Source organism: Podarcis vaucheri (genome assembly GCF_965113315.1).
Source record: "Podarcis vaucheri genome assembly, chromosome: 11".
In the NCBI taxonomy this organism is placed as follows: domain Eukaryota; kingdom Metazoa; phylum Chordata; class Lepidosauria; order Squamata; family Lacertidae; genus Podarcis; species Podarcis vaucheri.
In genome coordinates, this window is record NC_138749.1 from 20,143,394 (window position 1) to 20,170,807 (window position 27,414).

The following is a 27,414-nucleotide window of genomic DNA, read 5'->3' on the forward strand; positions in this document are numbered from 1 at the left end:
AATTGCAAAGAAGAATGCGATGATTACATGAGAAAGAGAACAGCTGGAGGAACTAAGGATTCTACGGCACACACCAAACGTCTCCATCTACGTTCTGGAAGCCAGTGTATTTGGCCTTGCAGTGCAGTCCTATACAACTACTCGGGAGTAAGCCCCACTGAGGTTAATGGGGACTGCTCCCACGAAGTGAATGTAGGCCTGCAGTCTTAATGGTTTTTTGTGTCCCCTGACAGAGAACGAAGCTTTCACAGGAAGATAAAGCAGTTGAATCTTGCTGTCTGTGGACTTGCTTGCTTTAAAAACAAACAAAATATATCCGATTTATCCAGGTACAGCTTTCCATTCTGGTTGATTTTTTCCCCCATGGTGGCATTGTGATTCAGATGATAAATTTGACACGTACAAATGAAAATCATCCTGGTGGGACAATCTGTCTTGAAGCCAAGCTGTAGCAGATCTGATTTAAGGGCACAGGGAAAGTCAAAGTTTTGTCTTTGGGGCCCAACAAAATCCCGAGCGGACTGCTTATAATACCAGCTTCATAAAAAAGACAGGAGGCTGTAAATCACTCCTCCCTTGTTATGAGGCTGCTGTGCATGCTGCCTAGGGGATGCTCTTTCTAATAAAGCTGTGAAAATCAGAAAGTTCAGTCACAGCCTTCCAAAGAAGCCACAGTGCTGCTGCGTGGTTTCTCTTCTTTTGAGGGGAGCCATTTTGGTGAAATTGTACAGGCCCTGCTTCAAACAAGACATATAAATTAAGTTTCACAGGGTTCTAGCAGTAAGCTAAGTTTCCAGGACTTCCCTGAGGCTTCTCTCTTTGAAGCAGTCCCTGAAGTGAGCAAATTGCTGGTTGGGAACCGAACGCTCCCAGGTTAAAGCAAGATATTCCCTTCATTCCACTTTCAATCTATGCGTGAATACAGATGCACACAGAGCAGGCCTGAAGCAAAACAGAAGATGGCGTCTCCTCCATTCAATGTACAGCAGGAGTAGGAAAGTAAATGTAGCTCAGGAGCTAAATGTGGTACCCATTCTGAACTTTCCCCAGGCCACAGTCCTCACTGGAACTGATTTTGCATCCTGGGTGTTTTTGGCTGGATGGAACGTGTCCTCAAATTCCATCCACTCATGCAAGAATCAGTTGGGATATGTGTGTGAAAAAACTAAGAAAGGTAAAAATTACACTCACTGCTCCACCCACTTTCAATTCTCTGTTCAGATCTACGGGACCTACGGGACCGCCTCTCCTGGTATGCCCCACAGAGAGCCTCAAGGTCCATAAATAGCAACACCCCAGTAGTCCTGGGCCCTAAGGAAGTCAGATTAGCCTCAACCAGAGCCAGGGCCTTTTCAACACTGGCTCCGGCCTGGAGGAACGCTCTGCCTCGTGAGACCAGGGCCCCGCAGGATCTGATTTCTTTCCACAGGGCCTGTAAGACAGAGTTGTTCCTCCTGGCCTTTGGCTTGGAGCCAATTTGATTCCCTCCCCCCCCCTTTCTTTTTTCTTTTTCCTTTCTCCTCCTGTGATGAGGCTGCATTTTAATATTTTAATGTTTCAATATTTCAATTGTTATATTTTAATCTTGTTTTTAAGTTGTATTCATTCAACTTGTTTTTATTATTGCTTGTTAGCCGCCCTGAGCCCAGCCTTGGCTGGGGAGGGCGGGGTATGAATAAAAATTATTATTATATTATTATTATTATTATTATTATTATTATTACTATTATCATCTAAGAAACAAAATCCTACCAAACAAATGGAACCTGGTGTGTGTGTGTGTGTGGGTGTGTGGGTGTGTTTGAACCTTTTTTCATCCTTCCCTCTCCAAAAGCACCAGAAACCTCTCCAGAACAAACGCCTTCAGCAGTCTTTTGCACCTGCAACATGGACAAGCCATGTAAATAAACTTTCATTTGGGCTGATCTTTGCTTCCTTACCAAGCTCCCTCGGAGCCAAGAAACACAACTGCAAGGTTAGCCAGACAATGACTTACTGTGAACTCAGCACCAGTGCTTTTCTTGATATCATCCACAGACAGCCCTTCCCAGATTTCAATCAGTGTCAGTCCCTTTTTCTTGTCGACATCAAACACAGCCTGCAGGTTCGGAAAGAAATGCAAATTGTTTCGGTCTAAGAAAAGGAAAGGAAGCGAGCCTTACTAGCTGAATGAAGCCAGTGCTTCGAGTTGATAAATACCAATTCCCTCCACTTTAGCACTGATTTTCAGGAGCACTTTTGGCTGGATGGGGTTATAAATGCCTTAAATAAAATGAAGTAAGGACTTAAGATTGCTATGCAAACTGCAGTATTTGGAAAATATGGCTTGACTGCTGCACGGTTACAAGAGCTGATAGCGTGTGAGAGACATCTGCATCTTCTTCCTGGGACAGGTTTGCAACATCCCTTCTCATCAAGGGAGCCGGGATATTAAAATTCAAGAGTTAGTCATGGGCAACTCAAACCCTCATTACAAGATTATCGAGAAGATAAAAATGCCCCTCCCAAGCCGCTCAGCAAAAGAGATGGATCAGAAATGCAACGAACGTAAGATAACCTACCTTTTCTGTTATGATGCGGTTCACACACTGTTTTCCCGTAATTGGCAAAGTGCATTTCTCCAAAATCTTGTGGGCATTGCCCTACAATGAACACACACACAAATGAATGATCAGCTTGTCGGAGAAAACCAGTTGCTTGAAATTCAAAAGGACTTGCAGTCAGTAATTTCAGACTGAGACAAATATATGCTACCTCCAGCTCAGAAGCTTCCACTGTGTTTTGACCTGTTGTGGAAGACTCACGAATTCATTGCTGAAATATTCCGGGGTCCTTAGTGACATGGGTAACGATGACTTACTCAACAAGGCATACACAACAGGACTGGCATACACTCAAGTGAATCATGTGCCTAAAAGTTCACCTGGAACCTTCATTATACATCTTTTAAGTGCCAGGGGAAAATGTTCCTCTTCAACCAGACCTTTGGCAAACTAACATCCTATATCCTTTCAAATGTGTTTGTGGAAGGGGGTGGCGGGTGGGAGTTATTGGTTTGTTTTGCTTTTGTTCTTATTTTCCGTATGCATTTTGTGTTTTAGTCTTGTATTTTTATGCTGTGAACTGCCCTGAGATATAGGGATGACGGGCGGGGTGCAAATTTTATAGATAAAAATAGCCATACGATAATGACTTCTGCACTCCATGTTCCTGCTCACTTCCAGGACACCATGAAACACAGACATAGGAACCACATGGGTTCGGCAGATCACTGAATCAAAGAATTATAGAGTTGGAAGAGACCCAGAGTGTCATCTAGTCCAACCCCCAGCAATGCAAAAATCACAGCTAGACCACATACCGTATTTTTCGTCCCATAGGACGCACCGAGTTTTTTTTTGGGGGGGGGGAAATAAAGGGGGGAAAATTCCCTTTATTTCCCTCCCAAAACCAGGTCGGGGAAACCGAACCAGGTTGAGGAACAGCGGGATGGCGGCGCTGCGCCTCCCTGCTGTCCCCCAAGCTTGTGGGGCTGGCCGATGTCTGCCCGACGCGCAGGGTGCTCTGCTTCAGCGCGCCCCGCCCTCCGGGCGGCAGGCTGCTATCCGCAGCGTGGGGAGCCCTGCGGGGAACTCCTGCAGGGCTCCCCACGCTGTGGATGTCTGCCCGGCGCGAGGGGCGCTCTGCTTTCAGCATGCCCGGCGCTCTGCTTTCAGCACGCCCGGCGCTCCGGGAAACAGGCTGCTATACGCAGCCTAGACAGCCCTGCGGGAACTCCCGCAGGGCTGCCTAGGCTGCGGATGTCTTCCTGAAGCCTGAAGAGCGAGAGGGGTCAGTGCGCACCGACCCCTCTCGCTCTCCAAGCTTCAGCGAAAGCCTGCAATTGCCCCATAGGACGCACCTAGATTTCCCCTTCATTTTTGGAGGGGAAAAAGTGCGTCCTATAGGGCGAAAAAAACGGTAGTTCCTTTCCATGCTTGTGATGTCCCTTCTCAGGGGAGGGAGCAGACAGCAACATTGGTGTTAAAAGGAATCATGTTGGCTGCCTGGCCAGAAATTATTGATGCATTCTGGGATTTACCACACAGAAGCAGGTTCTAATACTATCAGTATATTTCTAAAATAACTCTGTTAATGCCGCTTCACTTTAGGAGTAAAAATTGCATTTTCCCCAGTAATAATAGTAATAATAATAACAATAATAATTTATTATTTATACCCCGCCCTGGCTGGGCTTCCAAAAAAAATATATTAAAATACTGTAAACATCAAACATTAAAAGCTTCCCTAAACAGGGTTGCCTTCAGGTGTCTTCTAAAAGTCTGGTAGTTGTTGTTCTCTTTGACATCTGGTGGGAGGGCGTTCCACAGGGAGGGCGCCACTACTAAGAAAGCCCTGTAACTTGGCTTCTCGCAGTGAGGAAACCGCCAGAAGGCCCTCGGTGCTGGACCTCAGTGTCCGGGTAGAACAGTGGGGGTGGAAACGCTCCTTCAGATATACTGGACCGAGGCCATTTAGAGTTTTAAAGGTCAGCACCAACACTTTGAATTGTGCCCGGAAATTGTGCCCCAGGAATATTGAAGTTTCCTTGTAGCATTGCCTAGAACGACACAACTATTCTCTGCTCATATTTTGTGATGACAATCTTAAAAATTGTCCCAATATACTGTTGCAATGGTATGTCCTCCTTTATATGCAGGGACAGGCAAAGCTGTAAAGGACAGGGGCATCTGGGATTATCTTAAAATCTTTCCTACTCTTGCCTTGTTGTTCTCCTATGTTTGGCACATAAAAAAACAACAATAAAACTGTTGCCTATAATGTTTTTCGCAAAATCGAGCCCTCTCTCCAACTCCTTGAAGGTTGCCCTAATTGCAAAAAAATAAAATAAAACTGCTTTCCTGGGTAGTCAAGCATTGTTCCTTTTACGAATTTTACAATGGTATCGACTCTGCCTACCAAAATGGGTTTTTAATTTATTCTCCCCCCTCCCCACTTTATGTCAAGGAACAATTGCTTCACTCCAAGTCCTACCAGTTAACATCTGTTTCTGCATTCAAGGCAGCTAGCCCCCCCTGAGTGAAACTGACAGGTATTTAAGGGGAAATGACAATGCTTAATTCAAGGACCTTCCAAGTTCTGTTCCCGGCAAAGGAACAATTCATCTGTGCTATTTTTATAGAAAAGTGTTCATCAACCCATCAGGTATACCTTTAAGGTCATGCAATATCTCCTTCTAAGCATCCCGGGGAGATTGAAATGCTCAGGCTTGAGGAAAGAAGACTGCTTTCCAGGCAGCCGCTGTGACCCCAAGCATTGCAGAATGCTGCAGTTAAATATGATCTTGCTTAACTGCAGTTAAATATGATCTTACTGTCACTGGTTAAAACCTTTCTGAAGCCGCATCTACAGAAAAGAAGCAGCCAAAATGGGAATAGAAGTACAGAGATATTGACCAACGCCTAGTCTTTGTAACATCGTCCTATCAAATCTCCCCACAAGCAATTAATAAGGGAAGACTCATGCTTAGCCCAAAGGTTGAAGGTCAAGGGTCAAAGTATTATTATTTCTAAAATGTGTATTACACAGTCCCATTCTGCAGCATATTCCCATTGGTCTATTTGCACAAACACCAACACACCCCTCAACTGTGAAGCATAAAAGGTAAAGGTAAAGGGACCCCTGACCATTAGGCCCAGTCGTGGCCGACTCTGGGGTTGCAGTGCTCATCTCGCTTTATTGGCCAAGGGAGCCGGCATACAGTTTCCGGGTCATGTGGCCAGCATGACAAACCAGAGCAGCGCACGGAAACGCTGTTTACCTTCCCGCTGGAGTGGTACCTATTTATCTACTTGCACTTTGATGTGCTTTCGAACTGGTAGGTTGGCAGGAGCAGGGACCAAGCAACGGGAGCTCACCCCGTCGCCAGGATTCGAACCGCTGACCTTCTGATCGGCAAGCCCTAGGCTCTGTGGTTTAACCCTGTGAAGAATACCATACTCTAAATCACGTCTATCTATTTTGGGGGTGGGGTGGTTTTAACTCAAGCCTGTCCCAAATTGGCTCCCTTCTCTCCTCACCCACCTTCAGGACAATATTTAGTAATTTTCCAGGGATTGGTTTGGGGGTGGGGGTAGATGAGAGAGCGTAAAGCCTACCAGTGCCCATTTTATTTCTGACATTTCCCCCTATGAATCGACATTACACCACCATGTAAACACCATTCCAAGAGAGCTCACTGATGGGGAAAGGAGGAATGGCTGCTGCAAAGAGTAGCTAAGGAGGTCAGAGACTGGAAAAAAGCATATGGATTGCTTATGGTGGCAAGTGAAAAAGCAGCAAAATTGGGAAACCTAGCCAGATGGGCGGGGTATAAATAATTGTATTATTATTATTATTATGACTTTAGAAGGTTTCAGAAATGTGGTCAGGAAGGCAAGCTTGTGTGGTGGTGTTGTTGTTGTTGTTGTTTTAAGATACAAGGGAATTAGTGAGATGAAGAAAGAGGACATCTATTCCAGGATAAAAACAGCACAGGAAAGGTGTGGGGAACTTTACCTGTCCAGATGTGGCTGAACTACAACTCCCATTGATCCCAGCAAGCATGGTCAATGGCCAGGGGTGGTGTCAGTTATAGTTCAGCAACATCTGGAGGGTCATAGGGCCCCCACACCTGGCAAAGTGTTAAACACAGAGACAGGAATCTGCGAGAAAGCAGGCAATGGACAACCTCATGCAGAAACAATGGGCCACATTTAATGCCGCTGTTCACTAGGACGGCAGAAATCTGGCAGATCCACACCACACACTGGTGTTTGGATTTGATATCCCGCTTTATCCCTAAGGAGTCTCAAAGCGGCTAACAATCTCCTTTCCCTTCCTCCCCCTCAACAAACACTCTGTGAGGTGAGGTGAGTGAGGCTGAGAGACTTCAGAGAAGTGTGACTGGCCCAAATTCACCCAGCAGCTGCATGTGGAGGAGCGGGGAAGTGAACCCAGTTCACCAGATTACAAGTCCACCGCTCTTAACCACTACACCACACTGGCTCTCAGTGTGGTCTTAGTTTGTTCAACAAATGTTTAAAGCACGTGATCTCTCCAAGAGAATCCTGGGACCTGTAGTTTCCCACTTAAAGACCTATGGTTTCTAGCACCCTTAACAAACTACAGTTCCCATGATTCTTTGCGGGCAGCCAGAAGAACACGAGAAGAGCCTGTTGGATCAGGCCAGTGGCCCATCTAGACCAGCATCCTGTTCTCATAATGGCCAGCCAGATGCCTATGGGGAGCCTGCAAGCGGGACCAGAGCACAAGGCCACTCTCCCCTCCTGCGGCTTCCAGCAATTGCTATTCAGAAGCAATTGCTGCCTCTTGACTGTAAAAGGTCAAGGTAAAGGACCCCTGGACGGTTAAGTCCAGTCAAAGGCTATTGGCTTGCAGCACTCATCTTGCTTTCAGGCCAAGGGAGCCGGCGTTTGTCCACAGACAGTTTTCCAGGTCATGTGGCCAGCATGAATAAACCGCTACTGGCGCACAGAGGACCGTGACGAGTGTCAGAGTGCACGGAAATGCCATTTACCTTCCCGCCACAGCGGTACCTATCTATCTACTTGCACTGGTGTGCTTTCTAACTGTTTGGTTGGCCAGAGTTGGGACAGAGCAACAGGAGTTCAACCCGTCATGGGGATTCGAACCGCCGATCTTCCAATAAGCAAGCCCAAGAGGCTCAGTGGTTTAGACCACAGCGCCACCCGTGTCCCTTTTGACTGTAGAGGCAGAGCAGAGCCATCATGGCTAGTAGCCACATGCTTTTAAATATGCTCTTCCACTCATGCAGCAAAACTTTCTCCTCCTCCCCACAACCCGTGCACCCTGAAAACCTGCTCCAGAAAGTTGGAGGAAAACACAAGAGGAGAAGAAGAAGACCCATTGTGTGACTGGAACTCTGTGCACACAGAATTGGACAGAACCCAGGGTGTTTTTTCAGTCTAAGGAGAAATCCACAAGAAGAGAATATTTATAAAAAGATTACCTTTGCAGAGTGCTCCATAGTGACGACCACTTTAGTTCTTGAGCTGGACACCAAGTCCATGGCGCCTCCCATGCCTTTCACCATCTTACCCTAAAAACACAAGATTTCACACAAAAAAGAAAAAGAAGAACAGGTGTCAACAGCCCAGCTCAATATACCAACACTCTTTGCTTTGATGCATTTAATCTACAGAATCTGGAAAACAAGCATCAGACAAAATGCAAAATTAAGCCAATGGTCCCTTTAGTTTCTCTTTGAATAATGATTCTCCATAACCTCTCCAAGTCTACATATCACAAGCATTACATTTTGAGAGGGTTCCCATATTATTTATGGGGAAAGATGATTGATGGGCAAAACAAGGAACTGCATCTTGTCTCTAAATATCTATAATTCTTCAGCACACATGGGTTGTGTGACCAAACATTTTGGATTATATTGCTAGGCCACTGAAAGGCTCAATTTAGTTGCAAACCTGATAGCAACCACTTAGCGTGCATTGTTGTTTGGGAAATGCAGTCATTTCAAAATGGCAAACTCGAATTTAATTTAATCCACTTTATTTCCCAGGTTCCTTCAGGAGGAAGAACTGGAGGAAGAACCCAACATGCAGGTGACAATCCCACACATTCACTTGAAGGGTAATTCCCATTTGTTTTATGTGAAGCAGAAGACCGCCAAGCAAGCGCTGCTGCCGAAAGCCTCGTGTGACTGCCTTGACGTATCTAAACAGCTGATCCTTTGGATTGGCCAAAATGTGTGGAAGTTCTGCAGAGACGGGATCAGCATTGGTCCATCAAGCTCAGTACTGTCTAACCTGCCTGGCAGCAGCTCTCCAAGGTTTGCGGCAGGGATCTCTCCCAGCCCTACCTGGACATACCAGGGATTGAACCTTGTTCATGCAAGTAGATGCACTACCATTGAGCCAAGACCCTTCCCCAACCAACAGGTCCACACCCAAATAAACCTGTTTAGAACTGAGGCAGCAGCTAACCAGAGCTGGCTCTGCACTGTATAAGACAGAGGTTTTCAACCTTTTTGAGTCCACGGCTCCCTTGACCAACTACATTCTTTCTGCAGCACTTGGGAGCCCAGTTATGTCACCCCTTGCCTGCAGAGCTGGCAGCCTCTTGTTTGTTGCTGTTGTTTAGTCGTTTAGTTGTGTCCGACTCTTCGTGACCCCATGGACCAGAGCACACCAGGCACTCCTGTCTTCCACTGCCTCCCGCAGTTTGGTCAGACTCATGTTGGTAGCTTCGAGAACACTGTCCAACCATCTCGTCCTCTGTCATCCCTCTTACCCTTCTTCAAACACCCTCCCTTGTGGAGAGTTCCTTCAGCCTCCTCTCCCCTCTCCTTGGAAGTCCTCTGGGCAGCTGCAGCCCCTGGTCTCTGAGCTGCCCCACTGCCCCACAGGGACTTGGGAAGCACCCCCTGGCCAGCCCCAGAGGCACCATTCGCCTGAGGAGCTTGTAGCCAGAGCTGCTGCAATAAACAGCTGTGCAAGCCTTTGGGAGGCAGAGATGTGAGAGGGCATCAGAAGTGGGAGGGAAGGAAAGAGGGACAGAGGCCAGTGTTGCCCGCGGCACCCCTGACCATCATTCAAGGCACCCCAGGGTGCCACGGCACACTGGTTGAAAACCACTGGGGTAAGGTGTTAAAGCTAGTTTCTACTCATACTCTCCTTCTGTGGAAGAAATTGCAAAGATTTAAAAATAGCAGGACACAAACAAGTGTTCGGCAATATGTTATTTTTGCAGTTTTAGAAATCATTGAAAGTCATGAAAAACAAACCATAAGGATGCCTTGAACAAAATTTCCTTCTTCCCCAAGTCAGTATGTTTCAAATATAATTTTTTTTGTATTGTATGTAAAGTACTTTGTGTAAAATGTAAACACTATTAATATCCACTTCCTGCTACCGCAGCTTGAGTTATTTTTTAAAAAAACAAAAACAAAAGCTATCCCCTTGTGCTTGAGTACTTTGTTTTCCCATATCCTCAATAAAAAAGTACATGACTGGAAAGAACCAAAGATGAATTGCCCTGATATATATTTGCTGTGTCATTTTTCCCCCAAGTGACTACCAGCCTCAGAATGGTACAATTACAGAACTATTGTCATCATATTGCTATCTCCGACAGATAGATTAGATCTGGAGGAATGCAGAGGAGGAGAGAAGATCCCAATGAACTTTAGCAAGAAATGCACGGAAATTACTATGCTGACATCCCCCCAGCCGCCGCCCCCCCAGCAGTACAAGGAATAAAAGGATAAAGCTGGTTCAAAAATCCTTCAAGTGCAATGCAGAAAGATATACAAACGCCAATCTGAACACCTGCATGCTCAAAGCTTCCAAAAGATGGGCATATACCATATTTTTCGCTCCATAAGACGCACCTGACCATAAGACGCACCTAGTTTTTAGAGGGGGAATGCAAGAAAAAAAAATATTTAAAGGGAGCACTGAGCAGAGCCTCCCGCCTGCATTCGCTCCATAAGACGCACACACATTTCCCCTTACTTTTTAGGAGGGAAAAAGTGCGTCTTACGGAGCGAAAAATACGGTATCCTATATCCACAATGTGACACTTCCCTCCCTTTGTCGCAGTGCTGTCTGAGCAATCCTGCTTTTGAACCAACAGTTATTTACAGAGACAAAACATATAAGGTTCATGCCATTTGCCACTCTTGACATACACCACAGACCCCAGAACTGACTCGAAATTGTGCCTATGAAAATGGCAGGCTCGCTTGGACCTTTCTGCCACCCACGTTCCCATGGGCAAAGAGGCAAGCCACAGTCCGGTCTTAAAAAGGCTTCCTTTAGAAGAAATTATCTGCTGGATCAGTGGGGAAACCTCAAATGATCCATAGGGGGGTCACCTTTGGATGCATGCAGCTTATCCTTCTGTAATAGCTCAACTGGTGGAGCGTAATAACTAACACATCCCCAACAGAGCCAGGCTCTGCTTGAAGACCTCCCCATTACGGAGTGTAGAACATTTATTTATTTTCTAGTTATTAAATGTATACGCCGCTCTTCATCCAAGGATCACAGGGCAGTTTGCAGCATAGAACTGCACAAATGCATAACGTAATAGCAAACAAAACAGTAATGCCTCCCCCCCGCTCCAAACCACACACAGAGAGAGCAAGAGGGCGCATCCCTTTGAGGGTAATTGGTTCCACTGCAGAATTGCTCTTTCTTTCATGCCAATTTGGGAAATTAATTCCTCCTTAAAGCTTCATAGTCCAGTAGGAGAGCTGAAAATAATGCCAATATATTTCACGTCTGGCAAACCATGCTCCCCTTGGGCTTCAGATAGTACATGGGGAGACAAGTCTAACAAGCCTGGGACACAAATTTTCGCGGCCCTCTGCTGGCCCATTTACCAGAAGCAATGTATTTAGCGTTAGATCTGGAAGTGTATACTAGATTCTGACCAAACTAAGCCTCCTAGAGCAAAATATACATAGGAGGCCTGGTTTGGTCAGAATTGGGTATACACTTCCAGAGTTAAATCTAAATACATCACTTCCGGTAAATGAGCCACCATAGCTGCTAGAGGGCTGTGGAAATTTGTGTCCTGGGCTTTTTAGACTCTTCTTCCTATGCACTATCTGAAACCAAAGGGGCGCATAGGTTGGCAAATGTGAAATTCTTTTCAGCTCTCCTACCCCCTATTTAGGGTCTTGGCTTACACTGACCTCTAAAGATACAGTGATACCTCGGGTTTATAGATGCTTCAGGTTACAGACTCTGCTAACCCAGAAATAGTACCTTGGGTTAAGAACTTTGCTTCAGGATAAGAACAGAAATTGTGTGGCGACAGTGGGAGACCCCATTAGCTAAAGTGGTACCTCAGGTTAAGAACGGACCTCCGGAATGAATTAAGTTCTTAACCTGAGGTACAGTGGTGCCCCGCAAGACGAATGCCTCGCAAGATGGAAAACTCGCTAGACGAAAGAGTTTTCCGTTTTGGAGGTGCTTCGCAAAACAAAACTCCTATGGGCTTGCTTCGCAAGACGACAATGTCTTGCAAGTTCCTGCTGGTTTTTTCCCCTCCCCCCCCCTTTTTCTAAGCCGCTAAGCCGCTTATCAGCAGATCCGATCAGCAGATAAGCTGCTAATAGCGCTAAGCCGCTAATCCTTCAATGGGCTTGCTTCGCAAGACGAAAAAACCGCTAGACGAAGAAAATCACAGAACAGATTCTTTTCGTCTTGCGAGGCACCACTGTACCATTGTAATAAATTGATGCATTCATTAATGTATCTGACTTTGCTTGTTTTGTAGCATCTATGGAAAACCAAATGCAAATATACACCCTGTAAAGGAGCGACATTTTAGACCACATCTGTGTCTTCTAGTAAGCAGCACCATGCATTCTTTCTTCTGACTCTGATAACTCTTAAGATAAGTAATCTTTAAAAGAGTTCCTGATACCCTCTTCCTCTCCGTTTACGGTAGCCAATGTGGTGTCTTTCAGGTGGTATTGGAATACGACTTCCATCATTGTACCCACCCCACACAAATGGGAGGCTCTCAACGCCTGAAAAATACCATGCATAATGTAACCCTATTTCTAGTTAATTAAACCTGTTTAGAACTGAGGCAGCAGCTAACCAGAGCTGGCTCTGCATTGTATAAGCCAGAGGTTTTCAACCTTTTTGAGTCCACGGCTCCCTTGACCAACTACATTCTTTCTGCAGCATCCCTGTGGGGCTCAAGAGCCCAATTATGTCACCCCTTGCCTGCAGAGCTGGTAGCCTCTTGTTTGTTGTTGTTGTTTAGTCGTGTCCAACTCTTCGTGACCCCATGGACCAGAGCACGCCAGGCACTCCTTTCTTCCACTGCCTCCCGCAGTTTGGTCAAACTCATGCTGGTAGCTTCGAGAACACTGTCCAACCATCTCGTCCTCTGTCGTCCCCTTCTCCTTGTGCCCTCCATCTTTCCCAACACCAGGGTCTTTTCCAGGGAGTCTTCCCTTCTCATGAGGTGGCCAAAGTACTGGAGCCTCAGCTTTAGGATCTGTCCTTCCAGTGACCACTCAGGGCTGATTTCCTTAAGAATGGATAGGTTTGATCTTCTTGCAGTCCATGGGACTCTCAAGAGTCTCCTCCAGAACCATAATCCAAAAGCATCAATTCTTCGGTGATCAGCCTTCTTTATGGTCCAGCTCTCACTTCCATACATCACTACTGGGAAAACCATAGCTTTAACTATACGGACCTTTGTTGGCAAGGTGATGTCTCTGCTTTTTAAGATGCTGGCTAGCTTTGTCATTTTAAGTTAGTCTACTATTTCTGATGCGGAAGGGTCATGATGAGGTGACTTTCCCCCCACCCTGCAATATTTACTGCCCCATGGGGTTGCTGTGGAGATAAGCAGGAAAGCAACTTTAAGGCCCTTTGCCAATAAGCACTACAAAGAAGCATTCAAGGAGGCTAGAAAGGGCTCTGCCTGGTTCCTTGGGGTGCCTGCCGCCATGGTAGGTAGCCCCGTCATAAGGCATCTTCAGTAATATGGTTTTGCCCAGGAGAAGCAGCTGCCAGGAGCAGGCATTTCTCAAGAACCCCTTTCTGAATACAAGGAGAGCTGGTAAAAGTTGGCAGAAAGTTTCGAAGCGTTTGCATGCCGACTGCAGAACCTTCCCCAAATTTATTCTTCAGGATTCATCAACAGTTAGCCTCAGGGCATCTGTCACCGGTTCAGTGGTTTATTTGCTGTTGCATCAGAGCAGCACCACCAGTATTTATGGTATTAATATTAATAAATCCCTAGGAGACCTCATCCATCACTTTTAATCTCTCCTCCAACTCCTACCCCATTGCTCTTAAAGTGTGATCTTCAACGGCTCAGGGCTATTTTACCAATATAAAAGCATCATTAGTCAAAGAAACTACAGCCTCATATTCAACAATTCTGTCGGGGGGGAGGGGGGTGTTCCACCCAGAAGAGCAACATAATTCATCGCAAAATGTACTTCTTGATGCAGCCGTTCCAGATAACTCATCACAAAAGAACCAGTTTAAAATTGTGCTTTGTGTTTGTTTTTTTACAAGATAGAACCAGCTAAAACAAACAAACAAACAAAAAATCCACAGTAATTAGTGCTTCAAATACTATTAAGGAAAAATTGCTAGTGAACGTCAAGTCTTTTCAAAATGGACATACTACAGGGTTGGCAACACCTCCCGCAAATCGTAAAAATGATGACATCTGCATGTTTTATGTCAGAACGTATTATTTTCCTATTTCAAATGAAGGTGTATCCCGTCTGAAAAGAGAGCTCCTTCAGATGCATGAATGGGCTCAATTATAGGGAAGCAGAGTTTTGACTATTCTCTTTCAAATGGAAGCCCCTGGTGCTGCTGTGTTGCAAAATGGTTTGGTCTTTCAAATCTGGAGAGTGAGGGTATAGGGGTAGGCTGCCCCCCCATTATTTCAAAAATAATAGCCCCACTGTTCACATGGAGCTTAGCAGAGTATGAAAAGAATCATTTCATTCATACCTACATGCTTAGCCAGAAGTAAGCATCATTAAGTTCAATGGGACATACTCCCAGACGTTGTGCAATTGTGTATAGGACTCCAGCCCAAGGCAGACTTTCTTTTAAGAAACTAGACTATAGTGAGGATCTCAAACACTAACAGCAGGTTTATAGCAGGAGGAAATTGTGGCCATTCAGATCTTGCTGGACTCCAAGTCTAATAATCTCTGACCACTGGCTATGCTTGCTGGGGTTAATAGGAGTTGGACTCCCAACAAATATCTGAGCACATTCAAAGGACAGGTTAACTCTTAAGAAGCCATTGCTTTTTCAGATTCCAAGCAAAGCAAAGAGGGCCTAAATATTATGTTAGATTCATCTTTCGTTGGTCAAGCCTCAAGAGTGAACCAGACTATTTTTTCCAGGATCCCTAAATTGGTATCAGGGGAGGCTGCATGAAAAGGCTTTACTGCTGAGAGTGAAATATCACAAGTTGCAAGTTCTCAGTGGGAGGTGAACAGACTCTAAACTACACTAAGAAAAGGAAATCCTTGCAGTAAGAAAAAAACAGTTTTTTAAACAGCCCATATTATGGTGATGATGATGGTAACTACATAACATGTGTGTTTACTTCTGGAAATTGATTTAATTCATTCTGTCACCTACATTTTAGGCTTTTGCAAATTTCTCTATGGACAGCTGGATTCCTTGTTGAAAAAGCCAACGTGCCTAGGAATGACTAGATTACAAAGTCGAGAACCAAAGATGTTTAGGGAAGGGCTGTGGCTCAATGGTGAAGCATCTGCCTTGCATGCAAAGGGTCTCAAGTTTGATCCCCAGCTCCTCCAGGTAAGGCCATTGTCACGGGAATTGGGGTTGCTTGTGTGTAAACCTCTAGCTGTTCCAAACTGCTTAGGGGCGGTTGTGTCTTTCCCTGACTGAGCAGCCCTTGGCGCTGCTGCTCAGTCGCTAGCAGAATCCGTGAGTGGGCGTCTCCTAAATTTCCTCCAGCATAAGAATTCCTTAACGGACAACCTTCGCCTCGCCTCTCTGCGCGGAAGCCTTCTGCGCAGAGTGGGCGTGCCGAGTGGTGGTCCTCCACCCTCCTCACTGACTTCACTGGAAGAGTCTCGGAGCCTCACCTCCGAGAGGCTCTCTCCCTCTCCCTTCTTCCTGGTGTCACCTGGACTTCCTTCCCCAGATGACGTTCTCTCTCTTCCCTTACTCGTCCCCTCTCCTGCAGAGTCCGGGAGCCTCGCTTCTCCCCTCTGCTCCAATGTCAGTTCCCTGACATCCATCTGAAATCAGGAAGAACTACCAGTCATTTTAGACAATACTGAGCTAAATGGGCCAGTTATAAGACAGCTTCCAATGCTCAATTGGTAGGTGAAGGTTACTAGCCCGTTCTCTACTTTGATTACACAATAACATGTTTTGTTAGAAGGAGTCGTGAGCACCCACCCTGCTCTTCCGAGAACTTATGAACTGATGCTGGATTTTTTTTTATATGTAAAAAAAGGAAGAAGTTGTTCTTCAATTACAGAACAAAAACAAAGCATTGGGATCATTGCATGCACCCAAAAGGAGTCATTTTTACTATTGTTGAGAACACATCATTTCAGTGAAATGAAAAGATGCTTCTAATCACTTCGAATAAAATGCATGATGCAAATATATAATAAGGACGCTCTCCATCTACTTACAGGAATCATCCAGTTGGCTAGATCACCATATTTAGACACCTGCATCGCTCCAAGCATTGTCAGATTAACATGTCCCCTGATAAAAGGAACAAAGAAAGAAACGAGCACGCTTTTGGCATCAGAAATTCTGGCACAGTTTTTGTTTGTTCCATCTACAAGCCCTCTAACCATTCCTGAACAGTAAAAAGGTAAAGGGAACCCTGACCATTAGGTCCAGTCGTGGCCGACTCTGGGGTTGCGGCACTCATCTTGCTTTACTGGCCAAGGGAGCCAGCGTACAGCTTCCGGGTCATGTGTCCAGCATGACTAAGCCGCTTCTGGCGAACCAGAGCAGCGCACGGAAACGCCGTTTACCTTCCCGACGGAGCGGTACCTATTTATCTACTTGTACTGGGACGTGCTTTCGAACTGCTAGGTTGGCAGGAGCAGGAACCGAGCAACGGGAGCTCACTCCGTCGCAGGGATTCGAACCGCCGACCTTCTGATCAGCAAGTCCTAGGCTCTGTGGTTTAACCCACAGCACCACCCGCATCCCAACAGTACCTCTCTATAAAAGCAAGGGCAGAAAAATAGCTTAAAAATCAAGCGCCGTTGGATAGCTGCGAGACTAAAATCCCATGCACGTTGAGGCTGCCATCTTATACCCATTTACCGAGGAGTAAGATCCATTGAATTCTAAGGCAGATAAAAGGGTAGTGTCATTACCTGGGATTATGTCCCACTGAACTCAGCAGCCTGGGATAATTAGCTACATGTCAAACTTGGTACCATTCGTCATTTGCTAAACAACACACCAAGGCGGTAACGGTAAAAACAAAACATCACTGCACAGCCTGTACCACAAAATCACCCTTAATACTCTGTTCATACAACACAAAAGATTAGTACAAAAAAAGTGTTGGCCTGACAACTGACAGCACCAGCCGAGTTGACTATTTTGAGTTCGATACCCAGCTGCTAAATCTATTGAGTTCCAACACCCAGCTACTAATTATTTTGCTGTTTCGCAGAAGACTGACGGATAGTCACTTTGGTGTGGGTTACTAATAAGTTCAGGCACCAGCTGGGCCTGTGCTCTTGACATTTAGCAAATTAGGTTTTTTCATTACATACCCTCGAATCATTGCAAAAGATTCATCGCTAGAGAAGTAGGAAGCCCCTGGTAGCACAGTGACCGTCTCTTTGCCTGTAGAAGAAACTCAGTGTTAAGTTTGCTATGGGCCAACAGGCAAAATCCCAGGGTGGTGCTGGGAATCGATGTTGTCTGTGTCGCCCCACAAGGCTTCACAAAGTTTCTACTCTTTTTTTCCGGGACCGGGGTGGAGGTGAGGAAAACAGAAAGACAAAAGCAATAAAACACAAATGACAAGAGTCCCTCCAAACTTCAAGTAAACTCTTCCAAGGGAGAATGCTTGTGAATGAAGATCCTTGCCAGCGACTCTGATAAAATTTTGTGACATTCCGTTAGACACAGATATATATATATATATGAGAGAATGTCTCTGACATGCTGGCTCTTAAGTAAGCTTTAATTTCTCTGCAACCTTTTAAAAATATATATATATTTTTAAAGGTTGCAGAGAAATTAAAGCTTACTTAAGAGCCAGCATGCCAGAGACATTCAAATGCTGCACAGTTGTACCTTGGATCTCAAATGCCTTGGCTCCCAAACAAATCAGCTCCTGAACAATTGAAACCCAGAAGTGAGTGTTCCGCTTTTTGAATGATTTTCAGAAGCCGAACATCCGGCACGGCTTCTGATTGCCTGCAGGAACTTCCTGCAGCCAATCAGGAGCTGCACTTTGGTTTCCAAACATTTTGGAAGTCTATCTGAAGCTATCTGAAGCTGTCCATGGTTCTGTTTCCCTGCTTTCCTCTTCCACCTCCCCATTAACTTCTTGAAGGAAGGGCAGTATAAATATGTGAAAGGAAGACAAAAATCGGGTTTAACCTGCATTGATGAGGTCAGGGTCAACTTCGCTTTCAGATGGGTAAGGTCCCTAGTTAAAATACAAAACAAACACTTGCATTAACTTTCCAGTCAAACGGTTGTGTTGTGTATTGATTCCCGTTGCCTGTGTCCCTTTCTTACCAAGCCAAGGACTCCATTTTCACTCTGTAGATGAACAGTTATATCTGGACTGATGAAGTTGCTGGCAAGCAGTGGGATTCCAATACCCAGGTTAGCTTAAACGGTTCGGTCAAGGTTAAACGGATCCGAGTTCTTTATTCTGTACACAAATGTATTGAATTCAAATGCGCCTTGAAAATATTTTTTAAAAAAGCGACTGCATTCCACACAGCCAAAGGATACCGTACATGCCATCCTCGAATTCAAGGGCCGCTCGCCTGATGATCCTCTCTCTTACGTTATCGCCATCTTTCTTCTGCTTGCCTTTGCTATCTTCAGCTTTGCGTAGCGACAACCTCTAGAAAAGCAAGCAGAGTGAAAAGGGTGGCGACAGCTGCACTCTTTTGTGGAACATTAAGGACCAGCATATATTATATCACAGTTGGTAAAGGCAGGCCTCAGGCACCCTGAAGCAGTAAGAAACATTTTTAAGATGGCCTGGGTTGGTTTACGCTAAACACTGGCCTGATCTGCACATAACCTAAACGAAGAGAAACGTATGCAGTAAATAAGAGAGGTGACCTGGAGGTCCTATATTTACAGTAAGCTCTCTGCTGGTGTCCCTTTGCCTGTCTGCACTCAGAGTCAAACCAGGTGGCAAATTCCGTTAACCTTTTTGTGGCAGTATTTTGGATCACAGTTGTTAAGCGTAGTTTCAGCCTTTCTGTGAGTGTCTTGAATAGTTTCATGGCCTCAGCAGCAGAGTTAGCTGATATAATCGCAGTATGGATGTCCTTTAGCTCAGCTGTTTGAAGAAGGTGAGTCAGGGCTGCGTTCAGTAGGGGGGACCATTTGATTCTTTTAGCTGCAGATATGCCAAGATTTGGGATGTGGGTGGTGCTGTGGGTTAAACCACAGAGCCTAGGACTTGCCGATCAGAAGGTCGGTGGTTCGAATCCCCGCGACGGGGTGAGCTCCCGTTGCTCGGTCCCTGCTCCTGCCAACCTAGCTGTTCGAAAGCATACCAGGATGCTACCAAGACTGCTACCAGGATGCTTATACAGTTGTACCTTGGTTCTTGAACAGAATCCGTTGCAGAAGACCGTTTGACTTCCGAAAATGTTCGAAAACGAAGGCACAGCTTCCGATTGGCTGCAGGAGCTTCCTGCACTCAATTGGAAGCCATGGAAGCTGCGTCCCAAAATAGCTTGAAAACCAGAACACCTACTTCCGGATTTGCGGTGTCCAGGAGACAAAACATTTGAGTCAACAAGGTGTTCGAGAACCAAGGTACGACTGTATACTGTATCCATGCATTCGAAGCACCAAGAAGGAACTTTTTTTCATATGTGGTGGGAGTGTAAGAAAGTGAGAGGTTTCTGGGAAATGATATATAATGAATTGAAGAAGATGTTGAAATATACATTTGTAAAGAAACCAGAAGCCTTTCTGTTAGGAATAATAGGAAGTGAAATAAATAGAAAGGACAATAAACTCTTTCAATACGCAGTAACAGCAGCAAGAATATTAATGGCCCAAAAATGAAAACAGGAAGAAATACCGACTCTTGAAGAATGGAGAATGAAACTTATAGACTATGCTGAATTGGACAAACTAACTGGGAAGATCAGATATCAAGGGGACCACAAGTTCATCGAGGACTGGGGAGAATTTACAGAATATCTGAAAAGTATATGTGATGAACAAACAACGCTAGTGGGATTTAAAGAGGCTTTGTGAAAGGCAGAGGAGTATTGTTAAACAGAAAGAGGATTGTAAAAGTAATATTAAAATGCAATATTAAATTTAGAAAATATGTAAAAATGGGTAAACATGGATGATTGACAGAGAAGCTGATGGAAGTCTAAAAATTGAAATTTGTGAAAATTGTTTGATATTGGAATTGATATAATGGAAAATTTTAATAAAAATTATATACAAAAAAAAGAAAGAAAGAAAAGAAAACCGGAACACCTACTTCCGGATTTGCGGTGTCCGGGAGACAAAACATTTGAGTCACAAGGCGTTTGAGAACCAAGGTACGACCATATACTGTATCCATGCATTCGAAGCACCAAGGCTTCTGAATCTAAAACTCTGACTTGCATCTTGGCCCAAGTCTCTGCTTCTTCTCACTTTTGAAACTGAGGCATAAAGAAAACGCGAAGATATGTTTAATAGCAGCTTAAATCGGAATTAGGCTTCCCTTGGGATGTTTTGCTCTCCCAGCCAGAGCCAGGCCAGATATTACAGCCATAATTATTCCTTTCCTAATATGATAAACTATCTTCCTTTTCCAGGCACTCTAAGCTAAATCTGCTTTATACTGGAACCCTCACTCCGCACTCGGGTGGATAACCGCATTCTGTCCAAGACCAATTTACGTTTGAAGAAGCGAGCCCAGAGCCTCCAAGGTAGATGCAATTTTTATAGGCACTTTCACTCTTAAGACAGTAAACAGAGGAGCTTGCCGTTTCATCGCCTGTTTTGACAAGGCAGATCCCTAGAAGGATTACAAAACTCAGCAGACCAAAATTAATCCCTGCTGTAACATTGGTCTAGATGATATAAAACACTTAAAAACGAGGTTGGGGGGGGGGGAGTGGCGTCGTAGGGAGGGAGGGGAGAAGCCGGTCTGGAGAACAGGAGAAAAACTGAAAACAATCATGGCTTGACTATGCAGTAACGAAGATCTATACCCAGCCTCCTATCAGGCTGAAGAAGAATCAGGAATAATATTTGATGCTTAGCCTCAAAAGGAAAAGGTAAGCAGTGCTATCATTCAGCACACGTAAGATGCATTTAATTATTTATTATCTCTCTCTCTCCCTTCCTTCCTTCCTGGAGCTCAAAGTGACATATATGGAGGTTATAAAATGGTCTCCTGTCCAGGTACCGGTCAGACCCTGATCTGCTTATCTTCAGCAAGGTGGCTGCATCATATGCCCTTAGGACCTTGCCTTGGAACCAAAGCACTAAAACAAGAGTTTTATCACAAGGGTCGGTTTTTCAAGTTTTCTATGTTCAGGTATCCATTCTTAAGGAAATCAGCCCTGAGTGCTCACTGGAAGGACAGATCGTGAAGCTGAGGCTCCAATACTTTGGCCACCTCATGAGAAGAGAAGACTCCCTGGGAAAGACCCTGATGTTGGGAAAGATGGAGGGCACAAGGAGAAGGGGACGACAGAGGACGAGATGGTTGGACAGTGTTATTGAAGCTACCAGCATGAGTTGACCAAACTGAGGGAGGCAGTGGAAGACAGGTGTGCTTGGCGTGCTCTGGTCCATGGGGTCACGAAGAGTCGGACACGACTAAACAACAACAACAACAAATGTTCAGGCAAAGCTTTCCCTATGGATATGCCTGCTGAGGAACGGTTCCGTATCTGCCACAGACCCCTTGTGCTCTGCAACGAGTTCTGAGGCAGGTTATATAGAGGGTGTGCAAATTGATGTGAGACACTGCCCTGGTGTTCCTTCCCAATTCAAGCTTTTTTTTGCCTCAAACTATCCATGCAGGTGCCTTATACAGGGAGTCACAACATGGGTCCGTTTATTTTTTAATTATTTTACATTATATATTTCCACCTGGTAGGTCTCAAAGCGGCTGCCAACAATAAAAATAGACACTGTGCAAAATTTTAAACATAACTTAAACCTCCAAAACACAGTTAATACTGACTTGGCAGGGGCTTTCCAGAGTTTCAGCCAGGGGTCTCTCTCTCTACAGTTGCTGGAGATTGCCATGGACTGAACCTTTTTGCATGTAACTCATGAGCGCCAGTTCTGAATCGCAGCTCTTCCCTAATCTCAGCGTTCCTCGCAAAACAATATGGAAACCACTTCCAATAATAGGTCAACAGAATCGTAAGAAATGAAAGCCACCTGGCCCTACCACCAGCAACATGAAACACAATTGTCTGCTCAACAGGCTTCCAAAGGATCCCCTCTTGGCATGAGGTAGTCAGGTTGGTACCTTCCAAAATATCCTGTCATTCCTGACCATTTGTCATGCTGGCTGGGAGCAACTGAAGTTGGCTACCCCCCCCCAAAGGTCACTCAAACGACACCCATTCTCCAGAGAAGAGGCGTGCGCTTGCAGAGACAAGAGCTCTAGCTAAAGGTAAATGGACCCCTGACCATTAGGTCCAGTCGTCCAGAGACAAGAGCTCTAGGTAAAGGTAAATGGACCCCTGACCATTAGGTCCAGTCGTGACCGACTCTGGGGTTGCGGTGCTCATCTCGCTCTATAGGCCAAGGGAGCCAGTGTTTATCCGCAGACAGCTTCCAGGTCATGTGGCCAGCATGACTAAGCCGTTTCTGGAGAACCAGACCAGCGCACGGAAACGTCGTTTACCTTCCTGCCAGAGCGGTACCTATTTATCTACTTGCACTTTGACGTGCTTTGGAACTGCTAGGTTGGCAGGAGCAGGGACTGAGAAACGGGAGCTCACTCCATTGCGGGGATTCAAACTGCCGACCTTCTGATCGGCAAGCCCTAGGCTCTGTGGTTTAACCCACAGCGCTACCCGCGTCCCAGCTGACTTCAGTAAGCCAAGCTAAAAGACTGAGGGATGCTTGGGCACACATGCCCACACACAACATACCAGCCAAGCATCTTCGCACCCCCAGATCCTAGGATGGCAGGTCAGGTTTCTTGCCAATGCAAAAATATGGTAATAACCGGATCCTAAATGTGAGCTCAGAATTCACCCACTATTTATCACCAATGGATGTTGGACACAGCTGCAGTTTTGGGGGCTATTTAGTGAAATTCAGATGTAATTAATGAAGTGCTGAGGATGCGTTCTGTTAAGTGGGTCGCATTGGGATTCAACCTTCATTTATAATTGGATATGGAAACGGCATGGTGTCTGCTGAGGTCCACAGAGGCACAAAAATGTTTTACTGCTTATACATTCAAGCTCCGATGAGATTATCAGCTTTTGTTTTTTTCAAAAAAGAGAGGGGAGGGAAAAACAAGTTTCCAACCCCTCAGGATGAAGATATGCTTGGGTGGGTGTGGGTGTGTTGAATTTTTTTAGAAGTCAGAGAGGTAAGTTTCACCCGTGCTAGGAAGGCATCACTCCTTGTAACTAGCGAAACCCATAATTATGCAAAATAAGAGCAGCAACACAAATGTGCCCAGGCTGCATGGGCAAACACACAGGATGGCCCCAAACTCGTTAAAACTTACCTCAATTCTTTTTTCATACTTTCCCCCTTTGATGAGACGATGGACGTAGATCTTGGGGACATGAATATCTTCTGGGGCAAAGGAACCAACGTCCACAATTTCTTCTACCTGAGCAGATGTGAAAAACAAAAAGGGTAAAAATTAGAGGGTGCACACAGTACACAAAGATTAGCAGATGGCAACATGCAGGGCCCTTCAGTTCCTTTTGAAGAGGTAAGTCCCCAGATTCTTTTTTGAAGCAACAATGAGTTACATAGCTCCAAGCTCCAAGAGCTCTCAGTTTATGAAGTGAGGTGAGGGCTTGGGAGTGCCAGCATAGTGTAGTGATTAAGAGCAGTGGACTCGTAATCTGGTGAACCGGGTTCGCTTCCCCACTCCTCCACATGCAGCTGTTGGGTGACCTTGGGCCAGTCACACTTCTCTGAAGTCTCTCAGCCTCACTCACCTCACAGAGTGTTTGTTGTGGGGGAGGAAGGGAAAGGAGAATGTTAGCCGCTTTGAGACTCCTTCGGGTAGTGATAAAGTGGGATATCAAATCCAAACTCTTCTTCTTCTTCTTAGATCCTTTAACTGGAAGTCTCACTTTCTCTACTACCCACTTCCTGGTTCTGCAAGTAAGCGTTGCACAGATTGTGTCTAAACACACTGAGCGCCATGTGCACAGCATGCTTTTAAGTCAAGAGCGTCAGGTGGTTACCAAGAACAACCGTGGCAAAATACTTTATGCCACCCATTCCCCAAGGTAGTTTGCTGTCCCAAGATCACCCACTGAGCTTCACTGCAGAGTGGGGAGTTAAAATCCAGTCTCTCCTGCCCTAGTCTAGCAGGCCAACCACTATACTACACCGACTCCTGACACCCTACCGAAGCTGCCACACTGAATATTCTAGAATCAAAGAGCCTGAAGCCAAGCAGGTAATGCTTGCATGTTTACGCTAGAGGAGAAAGCCGCCTCGGCTGCCTATTCACACTCTCAGCACTGCAAGGTCTTGCTATTAATTGCCAGATGGGAACAGGAAGTCCCCAGCCAGTATTTAACTTTCTTGTTCTCTCCACCAAAACAGTGAGGTACTGTGCAATGGTCCTCTCTTTAACCAAAGAGTCATCCAAGGCGATGGCTTAGAAGTGCAATCTGAAGGTGCAACTATGCCTGTAGCTGCTTTGAGAACCAGCAGCTACTACAGTCACTAGGAGGCTTCTCTCCATACGACGCCTTTCCAAGAGCAAAATATTTGAGCAGACACTATTTTCCCTCTCTCTTCATATACCCATTGTCAGGGAACTGACATCAGAGGAAAGGGAGTTGGTAGGGCTCCCAGAGACTGGGAGAGAGTCAGCAGCCAAAGCAGGGACCAGTAGGGGGAGCGAGGGGTCTCTGGAGGAGGATCTCAGTAATGCTGAGAGAGACGCAGCAGCCCAGGCAGGAAACAGCAGGGGAGAGAAAGGGGTGAGAGACACATCCAGCGAAAATAGCGGGGAGGTGTCAGAAGCAACTGCAGGGAGACCCATGCTTCGCCGGAAGCTGCCACGTCGTGAGTCCAGGAGACGCGTTTCCGTTAAGGAACTTCTTTGCTGGAAGCGCTTCCGCAGGCAGCCACTGTCAGACTCTACTAGTGACTAGAGCAGACATGTCTGAGGAGCTCTGTCACACACAGAGGTTTGTGGGGCCGCACAAACTCTGAAGGGGCACAATTTTAAGCACAAGCAGCTAATCATCCCCTGACACCCATGATCTTTCACTTTACTTCTTGGAAGCAAGGAGCATTTTACAAAGCAAAAAATAAAATAAAAATATGAGCACGCATTTATTCTGAGCGTATAGTTTGGGACACTTCAATTCATAACATGTGCAGAATGCACATGTTGCCGCCCCATGTGCTAAGAACACCAAAGACATTTATTTAAGCAGGTGGGTTGTCCCCATGGGCTTATAAAAGAATAAGCGTTTTGAAATGCCAGTCGGAGAAACTCATCATAACTCAAGATGCGCATTGCAACATAATAGCTGAAGCACAGCAAGACTCTTCCCCACAGAAACTCCAAATAGGATTGAGGAGCACCGTGGGGATAGGGGAAGCAACAAAACGCACCATTTTCCAATTTGACAGAAGCAAGCAAACAGCCAAGCCTCTCTCCATCCTGCCTTACTTTGCAAAACAGCAGTAGGTACCCAGCAGACCACCAAAGGAAAAATGTCTTTCTATTCTAGCCTTCTAATAAACCTTTCAAAACATTAATTCTACCCCCCACCTTAAACTATAAAAGAGGAAAAACAGAACCAGAGCTCTAGATGGATTTCTAAGGCTGAAATGTGGAAGACCAAGATGGCATCGTAGCCAAATACATTGTTGTCATTGTCGTATTTATGTATTGATATCCTACTTTTCTCCCAAGTTGCATGAAGCACTGCAACCTTGTGCATCTGGGAATCCTGGGTACAAACCTTTGCTCTTGGCAGGAAAGTGTGCAAAGATTCACTACTAGTGACAATTGCCACAGGAATTTCCTGGACACAAAAGGCTAATTCTTGTGTCCTTGCAGCTGGGAAACTACTAAAGATGGATGCCCAAGTTCATCCATTCAGCAGGTGCAAATTCATATCTTAAACCAGTATATAAAAGCATTTTTGAGTGGCCAACGCTGTAATGTTTAATACGGAAAAGTGATTGTGTGGAAGCTTGGACACGATCCAGGAAGCAACCCTTGACCCTCCAGATGTTATTAGACTCCAACTCCCATCGTTCCCGACCTTTGGCCATGCTGCCTACGGCTAATAGGAGATGGATTTCAACACCATCTGGAGGGTCTCAGGTTAGCTACCCCTGAATTAGAAAAAAGGGACAAGATAATAATAATATTATAATAATTTATTATTTATACCCCACCCATCTGGCTGGGTTTCCCCAGCCACTCTGGGCAGCTTCCAAGAGAATATTAAAAACACAATAAAACATCAGTCATTAAAAACTTCCCTAAAGAGGGCTGCCTTCAAATGTCTTCTAAAAGTCAGATAGTTGTTTATTTCCTTGCCATCAGATGGGAGGGCATTCCATAGGGCGGGTGCCAATACTGAGAAGGCCCTCTGCCTGGCTCCCTGTAACCTCACTTCTCACAGTGAGGGAACCGCCAGAAGTTCCTCGGCGCTGGACCTCAGTGTCCGGGCTGAACGATGGGGGTGGAGACACTCCTTCAGGCATACTGGGCCGAGGCCGTTTAGGGCTTTAAATGTCAGACCAACACTTTGAATTGTGTTTGAAGAAACTCACTGGTAGGCCAATGCCCCTATTGCAGCTTCCTGGCTGATGCGTAGTCAGTGTGGCGCATCTCGGAATTCAAATTTGTGAGGTAGAATTAGAATTAAGTAGAGTTTCTGGGACGCAAGAGCAAAGACTGTTATCGGCAATATAAGAGTGTGCATTTATAAGCATGGCCATTTCTCAGCGTCTCATCGTTAACAATGAAAGCAACACCACAATTTTTGGTGACTAATGGAGCTATTCATTCCTGTCCCACAATGTAATGAAAGTCCATTGTACCTGCGATAGCAGCATTCTAATGGCGTTGCTAAGTAACCAAAGATACATTGCAGGGTTTTTAATTACATTTCCTTAATTAGTTGTGGGTGAAAGAGCATTTCTGCACTCAGATCTGAGCCCCACCCCCACCCCTTTGTTCCTCTTCCTTGCTAAATCAAACCTCATCTTCCAGTCTCCCAACTATTCCATAATGAATGAGGATCTCAAAAATGAGGAGGAAAACTAGGCTTCTGTTATCCTAGCTTTCATTTTTCCCTTTGGTAAGGAACCATTCCACTTACAAAGTATTCTACAAATGGGATATAAAAAGAAACTAATGACATGTGAAAACAGCACGCTCAATTTTCACTGGACTGCATTGGAATTTTTATCTCTATTT

At 45.3% G+C, this 27,414-nt stretch overlaps 2 protein-coding genes across 2 annotated transcripts in view; one reads left to right on the plus strand and one right to left on the minus strand.

Annotated features, from left to right (window-relative positions):
* The window catches only part of RIMOC1 (RAB7A interacting MON1-CCZ1 complex subunit 1), a 375,501-nt gene that overhangs the window by 284,244 nt on the left and 63,843 nt on the right, over positions 1-27,414 (plus strand). The window lies entirely within an intron of this gene.
* The window catches only part of OXCT1 (3-oxoacid CoA-transferase 1), a 51,323-nt gene that overhangs the window by 2,704 nt on the left and 21,205 nt on the right, over positions 1-27,414 (minus strand). The window contains exons 8-16 of the mRNA XM_082242162.1: positions 23,500-23,607; positions 18,546-18,660; positions 18,324-18,418; positions 18,183-18,231; positions 17,345-17,417; positions 16,232-16,307; positions 8,033-8,122; positions 2,562-2,642; positions 1,997-2,098 (exon numbers count right to left, since the gene is read on the minus strand). Of these exons, the coding sequence (XP_082098288.1) occupies positions 1,997-2,098; positions 2,562-2,642; positions 8,033-8,122; positions 16,232-16,307; positions 17,345-17,417; positions 18,183-18,231; positions 18,324-18,418; positions 18,546-18,660; positions 23,500-23,607 (789 nt within the window). The remainder of the gene's footprint in view (positions 1-1,996; positions 2,099-2,561; positions 2,643-8,032; positions 8,123-16,231; positions 16,308-17,344; positions 17,418-18,182; positions 18,232-18,323; positions 18,419-18,545; positions 18,661-23,499; positions 23,608-27,414) is intronic.